Source organism: Phascolarctos cinereus, unplaced genomic scaffold, assembly GCF_003287225.1.
Source record: "Phascolarctos cinereus isolate Bilbo 61053 unplaced genomic scaffold, phaCin_HiC Scaffold_3;HRSCAF=262, whole genome shotgun sequence".
NCBI lineage: Eukaryota > Metazoa > Chordata > Mammalia > Diprotodontia > Phascolarctidae > Phascolarctos > Phascolarctos cinereus.
In genome coordinates this window covers 189,582,953-189,605,527 of record NW_027555736.1, presented here as the reverse complement: position 1 = coordinate 189,605,527, position 22,575 = coordinate 189,582,953, and the positions used below count along the sequence as shown (strand labels likewise).

The 22,575-nt window shown below is 39.8% G+C and overlaps 1 protein-coding gene across 1 annotated transcript; it reads right to left on the bottom strand.

Annotated features, from left to right (window-relative positions):
• Positions 1 to 437: 437 nt before the first annotated feature.
• Positions 438 to 17,774, bottom strand: EIF3J (eukaryotic translation initiation factor 3 subunit J). Its single transcript, XM_021009277.2, has 8 exons — positions 17,483 to 17,774; positions 17,278 to 17,375; positions 7,406 to 7,460; positions 6,912 to 7,003; positions 5,764 to 5,878; positions 2,818 to 2,979; positions 2,142 to 2,215; positions 438 to 1,517 (listed from the first exon to the last, which is right to left on the bottom strand). The coding sequence occupies exons 1-8, from the start codon at positions 17,514 to 17,516 to the stop codon at positions 1,386 to 1,388; spliced, it is 762 nt and encodes a 253-aa protein (XP_020864936.2). The 5' UTR covers positions 17,517 to 17,774; the 3' UTR covers positions 438 to 1,385.
• Between the last annotated feature and the right edge of the window lie 4,801 nt (positions 17,775 to 22,575).

The following is a 22,575-nucleotide window of genomic DNA, read 5'->3' as shown; positions in this document are numbered from 1 at the left end:
GCAAAACTCAATTCAATACCCACTTTGCTTCAGAGGCCATAGAAAAAAAATGTGAAAATTATACTTCTGTCATAAATGTTCATAGGCATTTATACACATATATCATCCCTGTAAAGCTGCCGAGAGCTTAAAATTTAAGGGCTCAGTGAAAAAAATGCTTCTTAAAAATAGTAGAGATTAGCATTTAAGCATTTAAATTCTCCAAAGTATCAGAGTAGGAATAAGTACTCCTTACTTTAGAGTTTCAATATCACATTAATGGCTTGAGTCCTTATAAAGCAGCAACAAACAAATCTTTGTTGGGCTTCTGTAACTAAAGAAGGGAAATCCGTTCCACCCTCTCCACTTGATATACTTTTCTTCAAAGGTAAACTTAGGTTGAAAAATCAAGTCAGCATCAGGACAGTTAAGTGTTTCCTGGGAGCTCATACACAAAATGAAGTCCTCACAATAGTGATTTTTATTAAATTAGTTGCTTTATAAAACATTGCAGATGTCATAATTGTTAACATAACAATTTACCAAACTGTAGTAACTGTTGCAGTTTGCTAAGCATGTTTGTAAAGGAAAGGAAATGCCAAAACCCTGTGAAAGTTGTTGTTTCAGCCTAGGAGAACAAAGAAAGTTTTGTTTCTCAGATATTTTCAATCAGGCAAATAAAACAGGTCAAGAATTTCCCTCCTCTTAAGAGCTGCATCAGTAGAAATATTCCGGTAAATATAAACTAGACTGTTTATACACTCGAAATACCACAAGTTGGATTTTGTCAAATGCGATAATGGAGACATTACCTCTGCGGCTTCAAGGTTGGTGGTTTTTGGTCATTTAATTTTTTAAAATGTCGAACAAGTAGCCATTTGAGGCACAGTATCCTTACTCTGAAATAAGCAGTCTTCTTTGCAATGTATTTTTAAAATCCTCACGCTCTACCTTAAGACAAAGCCATTTTAATACTAGGTGCACACCCACATGCCCTTGTTGCAAACTGCTTTTGTTGACAAGATATGAAGTAGTTCGAGGAGGTATGGTTAAGGCTGTATTATTGAATGGTGCTGGTAAATACTACTTTTTTTTGTCACATTGCAACTATTGTTTCCAATTTAGTGACTCTGCTGCCTGGAACCAGATAGCAACAATGACAACATTATTAGGATTTCTTTTACTGTGATTTAGTAGCAACTGAGTTTTCCCGATTTTAACCCCTTGGCAACAAGAACTAAGTTCCCCATTGCATTAGCACCTAAGTGTCAAGGGGTTAAGTAACCAGCACAAAGATACTGCACTTTTGATTGTAGCATTTGGCAGAACTGAAAGGAAAGGAAGTTGTGCTACATGTTCAAGGGACTGTGGGCAACAGAAGAAGACAATGGGGAGAAGATGAAATGTCACATGAAGTCTTCAAAGTCTTGCACATATCCTCCATCATAGCCACCATAGTCTGCAAGATCATCTTTCATTGTAGCCTTTAATCCCCCTCCAGGAACCACACCTTTCTTCTTCTTTTTGGCTTTGCTTTGCTGAAGATGAGAGAGAATTCAATTAACTCAGTATTTGTTTTATAAGAATCCACTCTGAGGCAGCTTCTATCCGCCTATGCCTCAGGTGTCAGAGGAATCTTACTTTGAGCCACTACCCACATAATTACCTCTCTAACAAAATGCACTTAGGTACCTCAAATCCTGTTAACTACTCCAGCTCACAGAAAAATGCCAGCTGCCAGACTTCAAATTAGGACAATCTCTATTAACTAAGACCCTGAAATGTGCACAATTTATACTGGAATGGAGGCATTTAGTGAGATGGCAGGTCTAAGTACTCCACATTACGTGTTGATGCTTGGAGGTAGAGTTCTGTTAAAGCAGGACACCATCAGGGTATTTGAACATACTGACAAGAAAGTTCTGGCCAGGTGCAGTGTTAAGCCACACCTGTAAACTATTTTCTGCCAACTTCTGTGTAGGTGAGATTTCATACCACTGTAATAAACTGAGAGAGTTAACTTCTTTTCAGTTTAGGATTTCCTTCTTGAAAGTGGATCAGATACCTATCTTTGACTCAGTTTTTTAAAAAAATCTTTAAGCATGTAAGAACTCAGAAATGCTACAGTTCATGCAAGAAAACACAGCTATCTTTTTACTTACCTTTTCTTGTTTCTGTTTTTCACTGCATAGCACTGTCAATGAATTGGTGATCTTTTTCAAGTCATCAATTTCCACTTTAAAAAAAAAAGAAACTTTAGTTTGCAAAGCATTTTGGGGGAAGTGATAAAAGGTTTGAACATGAAACATCAAGATAAACAGAATGAGACATGTTTTTGGATATGGCCAATTTGAGAATTTGCTTTCCTTTAATTTTGAACGTTAAAGGCATTTTCTTTTACCGTTGTTCAAGGGAGGAAAAAAAATGCTGAATTATCAAGATCAAACGGGACACAATGGCTAATATGACCCAGAAACCAGCGTCTCAGTCTGATGTATCCAAAAGTTTGTTTCCAAAACACTGACCCTTATTATCACCCTCCTTTCTTCTCAGAAGTCAACATAAGAGATACAATTATATTAAAAAACAACACGCATAATGTTTTATTAGCTACTACGACACCAAGATTTCTTTTCAGGAAGCCACTGTAAAACATAATTAACAAGCTGACTTCAGCAACATGCCACAAGCACAGCCACCTGTTGCTCCTGGCTGTGTTTGTACAGGACTCCTAAAATAAACCCTAACCGAGTCAGATTTACGTCATCAAAATCACTTCTATATTCTCATGCTATTGTTTGATTAAAATCATTCTAAAGAGCCAAAGATGTTACTTACGTGAAATACACACATCTCGAACTAATGCTTCCAAGAAACTGGCATAATATAGAGATTTTTCATACTGTGTAATTTTATCTTTTAGTAACTTGCCAAACTCTGTGAAGTCATCTCTTGAAGAGGGGTTCATGGCATCTATACCACAGATTGTGTTATTAACACCTGTAAGAGAAAATAACAGTAAAAATGCTAGTTAAGGAACAAACTTACCAGTTGCACAAACACCAAATTAGAGGGATACGTTTATTCACATTGACTGTGAGTACATATAGCCCAAGGTAAACAGAGGAGTTAAAAAAAAAAACCAGTAAAGCAGAGAATAGTTTTCCAAAAAAAAAAAAAGTAAAGGTCTTTGTTCTCTGAAAACAGAAATCTAACTCTACAGGTTAAAAATGGATGAGTGGGGGTGTGGGGGGATGGATGAGTGGGTGTATGTGGGAAAAAGAAAATGCCATGGTTTTTAATTTAAAATTAAGAATGTATGAAATAACACAGATTATAATTTGTAATTATGATAGTAAGCTACAATTTACAAAGCTTTCACAAAAACAGTGAAATTTTAAGTGAAATAACATAAGGGTAAATGGTAAAACCACTTCTGACTGATGTACTAAGTGTTTCTTTCCACTATACCTACTTTGCCTCCCTAAAACATTGTACTTAGTGTGGGATTTTTTCTGCCTTTTACCTGTACATTTCCCCCAAAAAAATCCTATCAGCAATTACTTTAAACCATGAAAATGAAGTATTCCTTAAGATTCTGTGTAAAATAATGTTGTTTGCCTGTAATTAGATGGTGATTTAAAGCTACCAACCTACACTATGGTTACAGCAGAGGTGTCAAATAGGGTCTTACACTCCCCTAAAGTGTCCTGAACCAGATAAAAATGTATTGGGAAATCTCTTAACAAAATAAAAATAAAATTAAACAGATAATGTGTAGTTTTATGAGTCAACATTCAGCCCACAAGGATCTTTATGTATGGTTTAGTGGCCATTTCTATTTGAGTTTGACACCACTAGTTTACAAGAATGTCCACGATAATTTAGTGGAATTATCAGAGTTCACAATTACCTAAAGCATTTTCCATGGAAAAGAGAGTAGTGACTGACTCATCAGCCCCCTCTGCATCATTCATGGTGTTATGGGATTCAAGAGTTGGAAGGGAACACTTACAGATCATTTATTCCATCCTCCTCGTTTTACAAATGAAAAAAATTGAGGCCATGAGAGAGAGGTAAAGTCACTTCAATACTAGAGTCAGAGAACTTATCAAAACTTGGATTTGACCTCAACTTTTCTGACTCAAAATCTAGTGCTATCCTTGAGCTAACCAATCTGAAGAACAGATAGAACAGCAGGGGAAAAATAATAAGAGTAACAAGAATGCTAACAATGTACCTAAAAGACACCTCATCCCATACTCAAGGTGTGGAATTTCAAATTAACTCAGCTAGTCAATTCAGCAACCATTTATTAATAAGTATCATCTAGAGAGACAAAGATGAACAAGAATTCTGTTTTCAAGACTCTTATAATTTAGTTAAGATATAAATACAAATTACCATAAAACAAATGTGATAAGATTTCATAATGATGAAAATAAATTAAATTCATCATAAAAAGATGAATTCATAAAGAATTCATAAAAATGAATGTGATAAAGAGAGGTTCTGAGAGGAACACTCAATGTCTCCTAGTGTTATCAAGAAAGGTTTCATGAAGTGGCCCTTCAAGTAAAGTATTAAAGTTTCAATAAGGAGACATTAGGAAGGGATGTGTTCTAGGCATGAAAGATCAGGATATTAGGTTAGAAATATAGTATGGATGAAAATGTTTGAAGAATGATATAAAATAAGAATGTAAGTAAATTCAGAATCAAATAATATGAAATAAGAAGGGAAAAGAAAATTCAGAATCAGATTATAAAAAAACAGTGACATTATAAAAGAAAACAGGTTAGATTTTACATCGTCTGAGATGAAAGTTTGAACTGAGACTCGTGGCAAAATAAATGGAAAGTAATACACCAATGAGAGACATTGTAGTAGAATTTGGAAATTAGATATGGAAGGTGAAAGAGGAAGGACTAAAGAAAGGTTTTTTTATTTGGGGCCATGGTGACTAGTAGGATCATCAGCAGAAACTACAAAGTTTGGAGGAAGGGCAGCTTTCAAGAGGTAAATGACTTCAGTTCTAGAATGTTAAGTCTGAAGAGATGATATATTCTCACAGAACCAATTGAGACTGCTTAAATCAAGCACGGAAGTGGCAAAAATGTGCTAACTTTTGTGAGAAATGAGGGCAATAGCTCATTCTGTAGCTGCTAGTCTTGTTCTACCTGTACCTCAATTTCCCTTACAGTTTCTGGTATAGCAAAGGAACATGGGGAGCGATCCTTCTACAGGCTCCTGGATTATGGCTACAGTCACATCTACGCCATGTAGATTTGAACATTTCTTCCCCTACCAAATGCATGGTGGCAAAAGGAGGAAGCAGACTTAGTAGCAGGGAGAGACAAGAGAGGGAAATCCCCTGAACTAATCGACTTTCATGCATCTTTTGTAGCAAAGACAACAGAATAGATAGACAGGCTTGTTGCCAGCTAAGCTTTTTTAAAGCAACACACCTTCCATTCATGCACCTGCAACTTTTAAACAATTACACACAAATGTGACCACAGCACACAGGTTCCTGCATTTCAATCCAATGATCCTTTTTACTTAATGTTCTTTCATTTGGTGCCCAAAGCATAGTTAATTTGAAACTAGATTATTCATCTAAAGTACTAAATCTAAGAGATCTCAAAGTAGGCCAAAACTTTGGCTAATATTTAAATAAACTAGACTCAGATCTCCAGCGAAAGGAATGCTCCCCTAATATCACTGTGTAAATGATCAGACAGATTTGGTCTGATAACAGACAGGTGTGTGCTATCAGCTTACCAAAGGTTTCTTTTGCTAATTCCAGGTCTGCCTCTTCCTGTAATTTCTTCAGCCGTAGTTTATCTGCTAATTGTTCTTCTGGTGTAAGCTCTTTAGATTCTTCAGGCTCTTCCAACTATAATGCAGATAGGTATGAATATTTTGTTTAAGAGAAAAGAGTTCATGTCTTTCATGATATCTATACATCTGTGGTTTACAACACTTCAATTCAGAAAAATGCCCTAGAAGTACAACTGCAACATTTTGTTACTATTGGAGAAAACAAGCCACGGGCAACTAAAATAAATTAGAAAACCTGAATATTTAATAATTCAATGATATCTATAGCTTTGGCACCAAGTGGGCCTTTATACTGTCTAGCTGAATGGAATGTAAAAGATATCCATGTAGACATAGGTCTATGATAGATATGCTATATATATGTAGCATCCAGAAAGAAAGAGGGACAATCATGACTCCACAACACTCTTGGATTCTGAACTACTTTTTATAATTACCCATCACCAGAAGTGAGAGTATTTGAATTTAAGAGACTTAGTACAATAAGATTAAAGTTCCTTCAGCATGTACTGTGATTGAGACAACAAATACAATGTCAAAATATCACAAATTTATTCTGATCTCAATGATGAGAGAAGAAAGGGTCAAGGCACCAGGAATGCTTTACATTATACCTTTAATTACATGATTCTACTCCCTGGGATGTTATAATTTTATTCATAATTACATTTACAGATATAAATTGTCCAAAAGCATTTCTGAAATATTTCTAACACTATCTCCAATGACCAAAGAATAAAGATACATCAATGAGTGTATTTATGTACATATATGTATGTATGTATGTGTATATATCAATCACAGAATAGGTGCCTTTCACATTCCACTCAGCAAGCACAATGCAGATAATGAACCATAAATGCCAGAACTGCAGACAATGGCAGACTACTGAATAGCTAGTCATGACTGTTCCAGAAGGTCTGTGAAAATGTTGAATTCTGTGTTTTTCCAGAACTGAAAACTAAGTTCAAGCAAATCTACTTCCGAAAGGATCAACTTGAAATGAAGGGCTGTTTTTTCCACAACCCACTAGACAATATCTGAACTGGTGATATGAAAGTTTTTGCTCTCGAATACCAAGTACTTACCCTTTTCTTAATTTCTTCTTGTCTTTTCTTCTGTTGCCGTTCTTTCTCTTTGATTTTCTCTGCTATTTTCTTCTTTTCTGAAACTTTTGTTTCTAAAAACAATAGAGAACCTTTACAATCAGACAACTCTTTTGTTTTATAAATGCATACCACAGCATCATAATCCTACAGTTTTTCATCTTATGAAATAAGGGTAGAACCCACACTGGACACCATACAAGATCAAGAGCCTAAAATCCTCTCCAGGTCTGTAAGGATGACTTTGTACTAAATGGGAACATGGAAAAACTTATTTTCCTGAAAAGGTCAAACATCAAGCATTTGGAGAAAATGAGATTATAAGCAAGAAAGTATGTTGGGGGAGGGAGGGGCGCCCAAGATGATTTCTAAATTTTAAGATTTACAATTGGGTACTTTTACTACAAGCCAGTAAATAACTCTGGAAGGTCACCAAGACACCTCACCAAGAATGGAAGGGAGCCCCAATGGCTCACCTGGTTTTACCTCTGTCTCCTCTTTTTTTTCTTCATCATCATCATCCCAGTTTTCCTAAAGAGAAAAACCTGCATTAGCTGAATTATTAAGCTAAGACAATCAAGCCAAAGTTAACAGCCTGTCTCTTGAACTGATTCATAATATGTCTTGAATCTTAAGAATCTGGACAACCTAGCTATGGCCTAAATATTTTGAACCTTCTCATTTAAAGAAAACATTTGACATTTATATAGCAGAACAGGTCAAATTCCATCATACAAACCCACCCCCCACACACACCCCTAAAGAAAAGTTATTTCCAAATCCTAGACAATTGTCATTTACTCAAAATATTTTATAGGCCCGAAATGTTTGTAGTCCAGCTTAGCTAAGCTCAGAGAAACTCATCACCAAGTTGGTCAGTTGGTGGTAACATTTTTAGCTACAGCAATTCTCAGGGTGAGACATTTTATATAACACAATTTGATGCAAAGTGCTTTGCAAGCCACTGTAATTATTTAACCTATTTAAAAATGAATACTTAAGTTGAGCATGTGGTAATACTTAAGGTCACAATTATAATGCCAAAAGCTATTCATTATCAAAAATCACTCCTAAACCTGGATAGGATATTGGAAGGTCTCCTTGAATTTGTCACTTCCAGTCCTGGCATAGTCACTAAGCAATCCTAGAACTAAAAATAGCATTGTTATCTGGCACAATTAAAAGGAGAGCAAAGCTGTAACTACTGGTGAGAGACTAGTATATATCATCTGCTTGTTTCCCATCACTGAGCTGGACTTCTCTGACTCCTCCAACTTGCCCCCAGCAATCTCATCATTGAGAAAAAACATCATCCAAGAATCTAATCAGCCTTAGTACTCACACTTCATCAGTAGCCACTGATTGAAGAGCAGCAGCCATGTACTCCTCAATCTCCACTTAGAGGTGGCCCAACATAGACAGGGCAGCTAGGCACCAGAGGATAGGAAACCTAGAGCACCAGGCCTGGAAGTTGTTGTTCAGTTATTTTTCAGTTGTATCTGGCCCTCTGTTGATCTCATTTGGTGTTTTCTTTGCAGAGATTCTGGAGTGGTTTGCCATTTCCTTCTACAGTTTATTTTACAGAAGAGGAACTGAAGCAAACCATGTTAAGTGACTTGCCCAGGGTCACACAGCTAGTAGATCTGAACTCAGGAAGACGTCTTCCTGACTCCAGAACATAACAAAAATAACTGAACAACAATATAGACATCTCTTTATCTCCCACCTAGCTACTCTCCTTTTGAACTTCTTTGACCATGTGCCCAGAAATCTTATCACTGGGAAACAGCATTATCCTGATAGAATGAAATCAGCCTTGGTATTAACATAACATCATCAGTACTCTGCCCCTAGCTACTCCCTCTGGACTTCTTTGATTTTTCTATCCTACCCTCCCTCACTTTTTTACTTTCTTTTATCTTCCCCCATTAGACTGTATGTTCCTCGAGGACAGAGATTTTCTTTTTTCCATTTGTATCTCCAGCTGCCTTAACAAATATTTATTCACTAACTATGAAGCAGGGAGGCAAGTCTGTAAATGGCCAACCTTCAAGTTGGGCAAACAGTGATAAATCTAATAAAGTTAAGGTGAAAGACAAGGAATGAAAGGTGTAATTAGTTAATTGCTGGTAAAGGCCTGAACAAGTAATATGCTGTAACATTGACATTAAGCTCGTTTTATAAGACAACTAAAAATCTAAATGCATTCTAGGAAAACAAGCCAAACAAGAGGGACTGCTTTTTCAATTCTCACTAAAACCTATAGTTAGATGATCAAATAGTCTGATTATGAGGTGATGCCACTTAGTTGTGGTATGCTCAGTTTAGAACTCTACTTTTACACCTTGTGACCAAAAAAAAAAAGTCATAGTTTTAAACAGATTCCAGGCAAACTAGCTGATCATTATTTTAACTATTCACAACACTCAACCTTTACATCACCCACCTCTCTCAAATACTCAGGTTTTCAAAGGCCTAAATCAAAACAACCCAGCTAGGCAAATTAAGTTATGGATTTCGGCAATATGAGTATGAAAAAGCTGCAAGTATATTACAGGCCTATGATGTCCATTTTGAGGCTTAACTGGGGTTCCCTGGCTTCACTATGAGCTCTCTAGAATCTAGACAAAGGTTGAAGAAAAGTAAAAGGTTTTGTTCCAACTCCTCTGGCCCTTGCAGTGTTTTTAGTCTTACAAACTTTCAGGGCTCGCCTGAAAGTTCATAACATAGAGCTCACGAATAAGAAATCCTCTTTCATAGCTGTGCCAAGCTCAGTCACATCTCTGCTCCCTTTATTTAATGTTAATTCAGCAGTCTCTATTTTCCACTAATTTTTAAGATTTAGTTCAATTTCCCTTGGTATCTTGCAACAATTTGCAAGTACTCACTGAATAGCACAGACAGTGCAGATAGTATTCTCCTCTCCTTCAGGTACCTTGTAAATCAGTCCTTCAATGTCCTCACAATTGTTACTGCCTCTAGCTTGGATCTCCATATTCTTTGGTCGAATCAGGTTACTTTCCCCATCTTTGTTCTCCATTTCTATCTCCTCTATAAGCACTTGAAGTACTATATAATATAAGGGGCCTAGAGAGGTGTTTACACTATCCTTGATGGAGAAAAATTTAGAGAAATGGTTTTTACAAATCTTTTCCATTTTCTTCTGTTTGTAGTCCTTGTTTATCCTTGAAAGTTCGTGGGATTTCTTTGCTTAGTTGGATATCCTGCCACATGTTATTAAGCTGGTTTTATTCTCCATGCTTGTTTTGAAAAATGATAATGCTATAACTGATCATCGTTCACAAGATTTTGCAGATGAGTTTATATTCTAATCTAATTTGCTTTTGATAACCATCACTTTTTGATCGGCAAATGTAAGATGTTTGCTGACTAAAGCACTTTCTTGACTTCTAATCTCCTTGTTGTAGTAATTAACTTAATAATGGTTTAACTTCTTGATGAAATTATTATAGGTCAGTATTGTTGATATTTCTGTTGTCCGTTTTTCATTTTCAACAATTAGTTGGTCTTTTCTTTCGTTGCTGTTTCTATAAATGCTGATCTTCGGTCTAACAACTCAATGGTTTTGCTGTACACACAACATCAAAAATAAGTCTTTTCCTGTCTGTTAAAAAGCATGCTGTCTTCCATCCATTATCATTATCATTCAAGACTCCTTCAGAAGACCTTTTACTAACAGAAATAACCCTGTTTAATGACCCTCTGATACTAAACATTACACAAGGCATAAAAGAGGTAATTGCCTGCTCCCTAAACCTGTTTGTCACTGGGATGGAGGAAATCCATTGGAGGAAGAATTCTCTATTGATAAGGTCCTCCAGATATTTCTATTTGAGGATGAGATTATAAAGATCATGTCAAGCCCTAGAATACTGCAGTCTTCTGAAAGAGAACAGTAAAAGCATTTGGTCTGTCCAACCACACAAGACTAATTGTACAACATTTGCCTACTGTCCAGATTCCAATATGTGTCTGAAGAGACGCTTTAAAGAACTTGGGCTTGAGTGCTTTCAGGAAACTGCAAAGTTCTTCTTACTGACCTCAAGCTTCCCATGAAAGCAAAGGCCCATACTAACGTTTTTACCGGTGGCACTGCTATATAAGGGATACATGGAATACCACTGCCGATCTTAAGAACGTCATACAGAAGATATTGAAGAGGCCCAAGGGGGGTGTAAGCAGGCCAGAAATATAACTATTGAAAAGTTCCAAAGAAAAGTAGTAAAGGACCTCATCAAGCAAATGTATGAAAAGAAGAGATAATGAGGGTAGTCATGTGACAAGAGCAAAGGATGATAGGTGGACAGTCAGTGGTCCAACCTGTGTGATACTGGAAGTGAGGAAGTCTCCCTCACACTGAGTGGATCCTTTATGGCAAACTTTTGGTAGAAAAAAGACAACAGTCACAAGGGATGGGCATGCATGAATGGGGTGCAATCTGTACTGCTGGAGCAAACACCCCAATGGATGAGATCACAGATCTATTTGTTGTATGAGTTTTATATGAGTGTAAGTAACTACAAGGCCAGTTTGGCTGCACTGTGCACAGAGTATATATACTCTGTGAGTGCGAGAAAGAGAGTAATATGTATACAGATTCTAGAAAGGTAGATTGACATCAGGTTGTCTACTGCTTTAAATGCCAGAAATTTATATTTTATTGCAGAGGTAAAGAGGGAGCTGATGGAGTGTCCATGGTAGGAAGAAGAATAAATGTGTGACAAGTCAGACCTGCACTTTGGCAGGTATGTAGAGAACTGGTGTGGATAGAGACTCTTGAGTTAGGGAGACCAATTAGGAAGCCACTGAAACAGTACAGCTATAATGGGATAGTGCTGTTTAATTGGAAAAAAGAGGACAGATGTCAGATGTTGTGCAACAAGAAACAACAAGAAACGGAAGATAATACTGAGGGCTGCAAACTTGGGTAACTAGAAGAATAGCAGTGTCTTAGAAATAAGAGTGGGGAGGGTTTTGGAGAAAGATAACAATGAGATCTTTGATAACGGATTGAAACCCATCCATGAGTGCTCATCCTGTGCGATTCACTGTTCCACCAGACCTGCTTCTATATTTTCTGTTCCAACCACGATTCCTTTTAAATGCTTAGTTTGGTGGTATGTCCAAAATTTGCTACTGAGGTCACAATATCATCCACCATGGATAAGCATGGCTGCCACTCCCAGCCTATGAGGGTTTGGCCTGAAGTCTTCAAGAACTAAGGGAACAGAGTGATGATGGTCAAAGGGCAAGTTGACCCTCCAATTCTGAACAAACAAAAGGGTCAATCACTCTTCCTATCTTAGTTAAGTCAGAAGTACCTGAAAGGATTTTTAGAAATTGAGACACATGAAAGCAGATAAACAAATGTTCTTTCTTGCTCCTACTTGGATAATAGTCATTTCTTTACTTGCTGTCCTCTTTTCTCTTGGGCTCTAAGGTGAACCCAAACCTCTGAAAAGCACCAAAAAACTTTTCCAGGATACCGCAGGTATTCCAAAAGGGACAGTTCAGGATAAGCCTGGAGCTCACTAGCAGCTCCATTTCCCCCCACCCCCTTAAAAAAAATTTTGTATTTCAATGAACAAGTATTTATTTTCTTTCCCTCCCATTTCAGCCCTCCAATTGAAAAAATACAAAACAAATATGCATAGTAAAGCAATACAAATTTCCATTTTGTCCATGTCCAAAAATCTATCTCTTTCGGCCTCTTGAATCCATCATCTCTCAGAAAGGTGCAACATGCTTTCCCATTAGTCCTCTGAAATCATGGTTGGTAACTGAATTCAGCAGAGACCTTAAGTCCATCAAAGTTGTTTGTTTTTGCAATATCATATTGTATAAATTGTTCTCCTGGTTCTGCTCGCTTCATTCTGCATCAGAATTCATGCAACTCCCCCCAGGTTTCTCTGAAATCGTCCCCTTTTTAATTCCTAGTATTCCATTATGTTTATATGCCATTATCTGTTCAGCCATTCCAACTGATGGGCACCCCTTTAGTTTCCAGTTCTTTCTCAAATATTTTTTGTACATACGGGCCCTTTTCCTCTTTCTATGATCTCTTTGAGGGTGATATACTCTGAGTAGACATATCACTGGGTCAAAGGATATGCAGTTTAGTTACTTTTTGAGCCCAGTTCCAAATCAGCATCTTTGTTTCAAAACAAATTCCAGATGCTTTCCCTATTGTAAACTTATATTTTCAGGATTAATTATAACTATGTTGAACACAAGGGGCAAAGGGGCATTTTCCTTAATAAATTCTACTCTTGTATATTTCAACAAACACATATGGAACTTCTCTTACAAGTAAAATGCTTTTTGACTCTAGGACTCCATAGTGTTCCACGATGGCCAACGCCTTTATTTCTCACATTGGCTAAATAGTATCAAAAATCAAGTCTATGAACATTAAAATAAGTGAATTATTTATATATGCCAGAACTAAAAATATGATAAGCAAATAGTAGTCTACAAAAATTTAATTTGGAATTGGCTAGAAGTATACACTGAAATTCCTCTTGGCAGAATGCCCACCTCCCTAGCATTTCCAGGTAATCTCACATTTCTCTGAAACACCCCCCCCCTTTCTTTAGAAGACTGCTTTAGAACCTTGAAGAAGTTTCTAATTCTGGTAACTTTAAAATTACAGACTAATTAGAGCAAGGTTCTTGCTTTGCAAAAGCAAGGAAAAGAGTTCAAGATGGAGAAGCAGAAAGAATCTCTTATCAGTTCTTCAGGATGACTTTAAATCTCAAGGAAAAAAAAGCGCCGTGCTTGAGATGGTTCTATGCACTTTAGATAAGTTTCCCCAAATTAATGGTGGGAAACCAAATTTCTTGGGAAAAATCTACTTCTCAATAGGCAACGGATTTGTCGATTAAGAAGATGGAACAAACTAGCCCCAGAAATGTTGATATCTCAATGGCATATGCTAACCTAAGAATTCCACCTGCATTTTTCTCCCTTGCTATCAGAAGATGGAATATGTACCTTTCTTCCTAGCCAGCAAAGCCCAGAGCAAGCATCAATGCACCAAAAATTTAGCATAAATGCTTTTACTTATGAAGGACCACAAGCTTTCCCTCTGACAGAGAATTCCACATAAGTCTACAAGCAGTCAGCTGCAGAACAGGTTTTAGAAGACAAGAATATCTGATATAATTTAATGTCTGCTGTGAAAGCTGAGAGTATAGTACCACCTACAAATCCCCCAGCTACCTTTCTCAGGATGTTACAAAGTGACATTTAAAATCCAACATAAATCTATACGTTTAAACCCTAGTTCATGAAGAAATGGTTCCAGTTTTACTACAGATTTTGGTTTAGAGGCCCATTTTACTAGAAATTCAGGCTTTGCATCTTCTAAGGATAATTTTCTATTACACCAAGTTAGCATCCATACATTGGTCAAAGGCTAACATTATACTTCAGAAACTTGGTGCCAGCAGGACCAATTAGCTGACAATCTACGACTCTAGTTTGGTATTATCAATAACCCTTATGTTTTTTAGCATGTAAATAATTTTCTAAGAGTTCAATACAAATGACAACCTATAATACATTTCAGTTAGAACATAAAATCTGCACTTAATAGGAACTATGATCAGATCAATATTGTATCCTACAAAAGTCCTAGAAGTTCTCAATGAGAGCTTGACAATTTCTGTGATGAGGCTGTCAAAAACATCTAACACTTTGGGTCAACCACAAACAATCAAACTACAAAATCTCCAAACTCCCCTCATGTACCTTTTTATATTTTACCATTGTAATAACTTGAAAAGTAGTCCACATCACTGGATAATTCAGCTCAGAGAGCAGTAGAGAGCAACACGGAGGTTCTTTGGGATTCTCAATCACTACTATACCATAAAACTTCTTAGTTTGGGGTCCAATTCCCAGTACACATTTGAAGGAGAGGTAGGTGGGGAAGACTGCATATCTGACAGTCTTTAGGATCCCAAGAATCTTTAGATGTGACAAATTCCTTCTTTAACTGTTTTCAGAGGATCCATTAAGACCCTTTTATATAATCCCAGTAATCCTAATTTGAGACTATGCTCTAAAGCCTAATGGCAACATGTTGCCTCTATACCCCTCCCCTTTTTTGTTCTTTGAAAGATGACAAATTCATCTGGCTCCGACATTTTTGGAATGGCTCCAAAATCAAAGCAAATGTGCTAAGTAAGTCCTGCTTTAGAGAACTAAAGTACATTACATTAACTAGAAACAAATAATTGCTGGCTAAATGAAACACTTGTTCTATATGGGTGCACAACTTCACCCAATCTAGGCTTTTTGTTTTGAGGCTGAAACTGAATTAAGATAAATGAGGAGACAACTAATCCAAAGTACTCCACGGAAGACATTAAAGGAATCTTGCTAATGCAGTAGAATCAATAGTATTCTTGTTTTAAGAATACACACCAGAATATAAAAACATTTCTATAAAGGTTAACAAAACCCAAATGTCATTTCAACATTGCATCAAGGGCCTATGATTTCTTCAGTATGTGTGGGGAACTCCCTCTACCAACGCAACAATTCTGTAATTTATAGTCTTAAGAAGATGACTTGCCCTGATCAGGAGGGCTTTGAACCCTGGTCTAACTAAAAAGTCCAATACTATCACTGCTTTTCAATGACAGTCATATGGGCTATAAAACAAATCCTACATCAACTCTCTGGTCACTTTAAAAAACCTTTATTTTTACTTAAGTAGGTTTAATAACTGTGGGGGGGGATGGGAGGAAATAGAAGCTAGTTCAAGTATACAGCCTCATTTTGTTTACTTCCAGTTCTTTCAGTTTATTTTAACCTTTACTTTTCTTCCCATCCCATCATTCTTAAAATTCTCTTAACTTTTCCTCTAACTTTTCCTTTTGCTAACCTTACCTCACTTCCACTGCTAAAAATTTTTCTAAATTGCAACAGACATTGTGCAGAGCTAAAGAACAGTAAAAAAAAAATACTCATTTTATACAGTATCTTAAAGGGTGCTTGGCCATTTGGGGGGGACGGGCCTTGAAGCAGACCCAAACATTCAGGAGGAAAGAAAAGCCTGAGGGTTCTCTTAAGTGCACACTATTATTATTATGTTTCATTTTTTAAGATCTATTGAACAGGTAGTGAGCCAAGGATAAGAGGGAAATGCTCAACTTTCAACTTCATACATATAAACATCTGCTGAAACATTTCAAGAACTCCACTACTTTATTAAACTTTAAACCCTTGCCACTCTGGACATAAGACTTAAGGGCTACTTAATAAAATATTTGGGACAGTTTCCTAAAACCTCATGACTGACCCCATGATTAAAATGGCACACTTTTCAGAAATATACAACAAAGCTGAATCAATTCAGGTGGGAAGAGATGAAATAAACTCATTTAGCTTCATCACTTAGAAAGGAGTCCTCACTGCCCTTTCACCACTCCAATATCCAAATATTAAATGTTTTCATTCTATCTGGTTTTTTGTGTTTTTCATGTGTACTGATAAATAAGCCCTCCTGCCAACTCTACATTTCTCATGTTGCTTGTGTGAATTACTCAGGGCATTTATTATTTCTTCCAGCTGCTTGTATATGTCATTGCTTAATTCCTTCACCAGAAGAGAGAAGCTGTATCACTTTTTAATGTTTCTAAACGCTCTGGTAAATGGTTTGACAAGAAAGAGACTGAAGCTAATCTCTCAAAATGTCTCCACATATGTAAATTCATCGATCCTATCAGCTGTTCATTAGAATCATATACACCAACAGGAGTGGAAACTTTGGGGCCCCTAAAGTGAGTGACTACTGACCGCAACAGTGGAGAAGGCCAGGTGAAGACTCTTCCCCAGGATTCCCAGATGGAACATGCCCTGGGCCTCAACCCTCCAACCAACTCCCTTTCCAGAAAGTCATCCGGGAGCAGACCTGCGAGCCGGACTGACCGGGTGGTCCGTCACCTCCGCTAGCTACTCGGCGGGCGATGGACCCCCAGGACTGGTATGAAGGGCACTCAGCAAAATGGGGTCGGGCCGCCGCAGTCCCAGACCAGGGAGCTGATCAGAGCAGGCCTCGGCCGCGTGTCTCTGGCCCGGGTGGCCCGGGGTGTGAGGGGGAAGGACGGACGGGACGGCGCGACCCGAGCCGGAGTGGGGGCCTGGGGAGGCAAGGGCGCCACTATCCGAAAACGACGGCCCGCCCTGCCTGCAGGCCGGGATCGGGACCCCACGGCCCAGAGGGATTGGGCTCCCCCGCGCCCCCGGCCCCGGGCGCCATGGCACACTTCCCCCTCCCCCGCTCACCGGGCCAGACCCGGCCCGGTCTCGCGCCCACCTTGACGTCGTCATCCTCATCCTCGCCCTCCCAGCGGTCCCCGCCGGCCGCGCCCCCCGCCTTCCGCACCGGCTCCTCCACCGAGAACGTGTCCGCGTCTACGGAAGAGAGGGAGGGAGAGCCACGTTAGGCACTGGTCGCGTACGGTCAAGACACAGAGCCACCCCTCCCCCCACTCCACTCCATCCCCGGCACGTCTCCTTACCCCAGGAGTCCGAGTCCCCCGCCGCCGCCGCCATCTCGGGCCGGGTGTGTGTGAGTGCGAGAGGGAGAGGAGGGGGAAGGAGAGTGCGAGAGGGCGGCTGGTGAGTCACCGAATAGCTTCTCGCTGGCCAACGCGGGGCACGCCGGGACGGCGGCGGAGCGTCAGGCCCAGGCCCGAGGCCCCGCCCCTTACAAGCCGCGGGAATGAGGCGCGCCGAGGGGACTGAGCTCCGTCTCCCTCCTGACGCGACGGGGAGAGGGCGGGACCAGGCCGTACGGAAGAGGAGGGCGGAGGAGGCGGGGCTTCAGGTGGGCCAGGTGGACTAACCGACTGATTGATGGGCTGCTGGGAGAGGGGCCAGGGAGGAGGAGGGGCAAAGACACTACACCTACACACACACCTACACACACACACACACACACACACACACACACACACACACACACACACACGCACACGCACACACGTGCACTACGTCAGTGGGAACGCCCCTTTCTAGACTGCACACGCACAAATCCTAGCTTGACGAACGCCTCTTGCACACGTATAGTCACAAGGAATGGCCCTTAGACCACATGCATCCTCTACACGAGAAGCACCGTTTTCTTACACACCCCCTGGTCTCTCACATACATTCAAACACACAAACACACATCCTTGTCAAGGAGGAAATACACACTCCCCCCATACACATGTCCCTTGCACATGCGCCCTCTTCAGAAGAAACACCTCTTTCCTACACACGTGCTCCCTCATCTGGAGGAAAACCACCTCAGGCCCCACCCCCACCCCTTCTATATATATATATATATATATATATATATATATATATATATATATATATATATATATACATATACATATATACATATATATATATACATATATATATACATACACACACACACACACACACACACAGAGCTATGTCAAAGAGGACCGACAGACATCCCTTTCACACATCCCCTCATCACGGGGCAGCCCGTCACCCCATATATATAAACTTCCAAGGAATGTCCATACCCCACAGCCCCCTACCTAACTAGGGCGCGCTCTCAGTCTCTGTTTCTGTCTCTTCTCTCTCTGTCTCTCCCTCTTTCCCTCTCTCTCGTTCCCTCCCTTTCGTGATTCGTGTGTGACAAGCGTACGTGTGTGTGTATGAAAAGAGAGTGTGCTGTGTTTGTGGGGGAGGGGGCAAGGAGTTTGCTAGTGACACTTCTACAAGTTTGAAAAAAGGGTGTATGGGTGTGTGCGTGTGTGGACAAGGGGTTCCTTGGTGACGCGTATGCTACAACTCTCTCCCACTCCCTTCTTCTTCTACAAGTACGCCTCAAAGGGTGCGCTTCTTGCACACACTATCTTTGGAAACGCGCACTTTTCTCTCTCGCACATTCCCTCTTCTGGGGAAACTCCTTTCTAACACATGTCAGGGAGAGGTCCCTAGCACACACAGTCACGATGACCGCGCTCTCCCCCCACACACCTTTCCCACATTCTTCCTCTTCACGAGAAATGCACTTTCTCGGTCCCTCATGCACACGCTCTCTTTTGACACACTTTTTCTCGAACCCAGCTCACAAGGGAACTCCTCGTCCCTCCAAACACCGTTTTACACACACACTTGTCTCACAGACGTCACCAAGGAACTCCTTGTCCTTACACACACACACACACCCATACACCCTTTTTTCAAATTTGTAGAACGAGTGTCGCTAGCGAACTCCTTGCCCGCACACACAAATACAACCCACCCTCTTTTCATACACACACACACACACACACACACACGCTTCTCGCACAGGAATCACTAGGGACTTCCTTGCTCTTAGACACACACTTCTTGCACACGCGTCACAAGGGCACGCTTCGAGAGTCCGAGGCAGTCCGAGGGGCTGGAGGTGGGAATGTCCAGAGCCCCAGGACTGCCCTCCCACCCCCTAGTCATTCCCTAACGAGAGAGAGACAGACAGACAGACAGACAGACAGACAGAGACACAGAGAGAGAGAGAGCGCCTGTTTTTGCTCAGAGGTAAATCAAGGCAAAGAAAGGGTGGCAGGAACACCGGGTGCGCTTGGGCCAGGCCCCCGTGCTGCTCTCCGGCGAAGGCGCTGGTCCTGGCTCTGGCCGACAAGTCCCCAGGGGGGGCCCGCGCGAGGTCACAATGGGGACCCGCACAGGGCCATGAATCCTCAGAGCGCGCTGCCCAGCCCCTTCACGTTTTACAGAAGAGGAAACTGAGGCCCGGAGAGATTATTCCTAAGTCTTACAGCTAGGGTTGGGGAAAGAGGGACCGGATGGGGGGCGGGGGAAGGTGTAGAAAACCCAGGTCTTCTGACTCGAAGTCGTAAGATGATCGCAGGGATAGAGAGCCTGTTTCCACCTTCAAGATGTTTAAGTTTCCAGACATGAAATCGGGAACCAACAGTTGTTCATTTTCTTTTATTTATACAATGATTTTAAAAGTGCCTGCCCTTCCTGAAGTCAGCTTGTGAATACTATGTATCCTTGGCTGGATCACAAGTTTCGTGAAGGTGCCAATGCTTGTCTTCCACTCTTATCCTTTGTTGGGTATTTGCAATGGTTGGATACATAATCATCCCTATCCAACACACCTTTGACACATACTCTTTCTTTAATTAATATGTATCCCATTAAGTAGATCAAACATTAAGTGAACAAATATCCCAAAATTAATGTCATCATTTTTTCCCTTATAGACAAAGCAATGTTTGTGGCAGTTTGCTACTGGGAGAGGACTGAACAGTATTTGTAAATTTTGTTCATTGATTTCTAACGATGAGTTACACAAACATTTACTAAACTAAAAGCAAGGACTTGGGATTTTTCCTAAAGCACTTTAAAATTATTTGTGACTGTTTTGGAATAACATAATCCAGAAAATTTAACTTGTTCCTTTACCGTTTGGGATAACTTATTACTTGTAGTTTATGTTACAGAAATCAGTGCAAGCACTCTGGCATGATGGATATTGGCAGCGGAACCTTTGGCCTGGAGGCCACATGTGGCCCTCTCGGTTCTCAAATTCAGCCCTTTGACTGAACCCAAACTTCACAGAACAAATATCTTTAATAAAAGGATTTGTTCTGTAAAACTTGGACTTGGGGCTGAAGGGAGAGCCAGATGGTGAAGGACTTTAAATGCTAAACATATGAATGCGTATTTTATCCTAAAGGTAATAAATAAGGAGCCCACTGAGCTTCTTGACAAGGTAATGTCATGGTTATACCTGTGCTTTAGGAATATTACTTTAGCAGCTGTGTGAAGGCTAGATTGAAGAGATGAGAGACCTGAAGCAGAAGAATTAGCACCTGGCTGTTGCAATAGTTCAGGTGAGAGCTGATGTTGACCTGAACTAGGGTGGTGTCTGAGATCAGAGAGAAAGGGATGGATGAGAGAGATGTGAAAATAGATTGAATTAAGAGTTGGCAATTAATTAATTATGGGGTAAAGAAAAGTTAAGAGTTGAGAATGATTATATAGTTGTGAAACTCAGTGACCGGAAGAATCATTGGTGGTACCCTCAGCAGAAACAGAGATGGGACTTTTGGGGAAAGATAATGAATTCTGTTTTGGATATGTTGATTTTGAGATGCCTATGGAAATCCAGTTAGACGTGTCTAGTAGGTAGTTAGAGATGCAGGACTAACACTCAGAAGAGAGATCAAGAAGAGACTAAAGACTCCCAGAAAGAAATTTAGTAGTCATCCGCATAGAGATGGTAATTGAATTAACATGTCAAAAACTTATTAGTTGCTGTGCTTCAGGCAAAGAGCTCCAACAGATGCTTGGATAAAAAAAAAACATCAAGAATTTTTGGGCTTAGAAAGTAGCTCGGTGGCCATCTAGTCCAATTCCACACGTGAATGGAATACCAGTATAACCTACCTGGTAAATGGTCATCCAGCCCCTTCTAATAAGGGGAATTCATTTCCATGACAATTCACTCCACTTTTGGATAGCTCTAATTGTGAGGAGGTTTTTCCCGACATCAAGTCCAAATTTGTCTTTCAACCAGTGTTCATGGTTCTTTCCTCTCAGGCCAAGTAGATCACGTGTAATCCCTGCTTCCCATGAAGGATTTTAAGTCCCCCTTCACGTATTTGAACATGACTGTCATATTTTCCTTCAATGCCAAACATTCTCCATTCTTAAAATTCATAGGGTTTAGACTGAAGACCCTTCCATCCTCTTTACCCTACTCTATATATCACTCTCTTTATCCTGCCCTATGTAGTGTTTCTGGACAGCCAGGTGGCATAATGGATAGAGCCTGGAATCAGGAAGACCTAAGTTAGAATATGGCCTCAGATACTTACCAGTTTATGATCCTGGGCAAGTCACTTAACCCTTTTGCCTCAGTTTCCTTATCTGTAAAATGAGCTGGAGAAGGAAATGGCAAACTACTCCAATATCTTTGCCAAGAAAACCCCAGATGGAATCATAGAGAGTTGGACACAACTGAAACAACTGAACAACAACAATATATTCTCCAAATTATCAATGTCCTTATTAAACGGCAGCATTCTGAATGAAACAGTCATCTAGACGTAGTATGGCTAGGGCAGTGTGGAGAAATTATTGCCTCCTTCTCCTCCTGAAAGAGAGGTTAAGCTACTCAGTGCAGCCCAAGATTTCATTAGCTTCTTTGGCTGCCACATCACTCTGCTGATTAATTACAAATTTGGAATACTTGAAAACTCTTCTTTTCCTGACAAAGTGCTGCCTAACTAAGCCTCTCTGTCCTGTTGATTTTTTTTTTGGACTCGTGTACATTAACCCTTACTAAATTTCTTTTTTTTTTAAATTTTGTTTCTTTTTTTGTTGCTTTTTAAGCTCTGAACTGTCTTCCTCCCTCCACTCCTCACTCTGCATTAGAGAAGGCCACTATTTGACATAGATCAACAGATATAGATACACATATTTATGTGTGTTGTGTGTGTGTAAAATCATGCTATGTAGTTGATTTGAATACTTATAATACTCAGAATAACTTAGTCATTCACAGTTCTTTGAACAATATTGCTGTTACTATATACAGTGTTCTCTTGGTTCTGCTCATTTTCTTCATTAC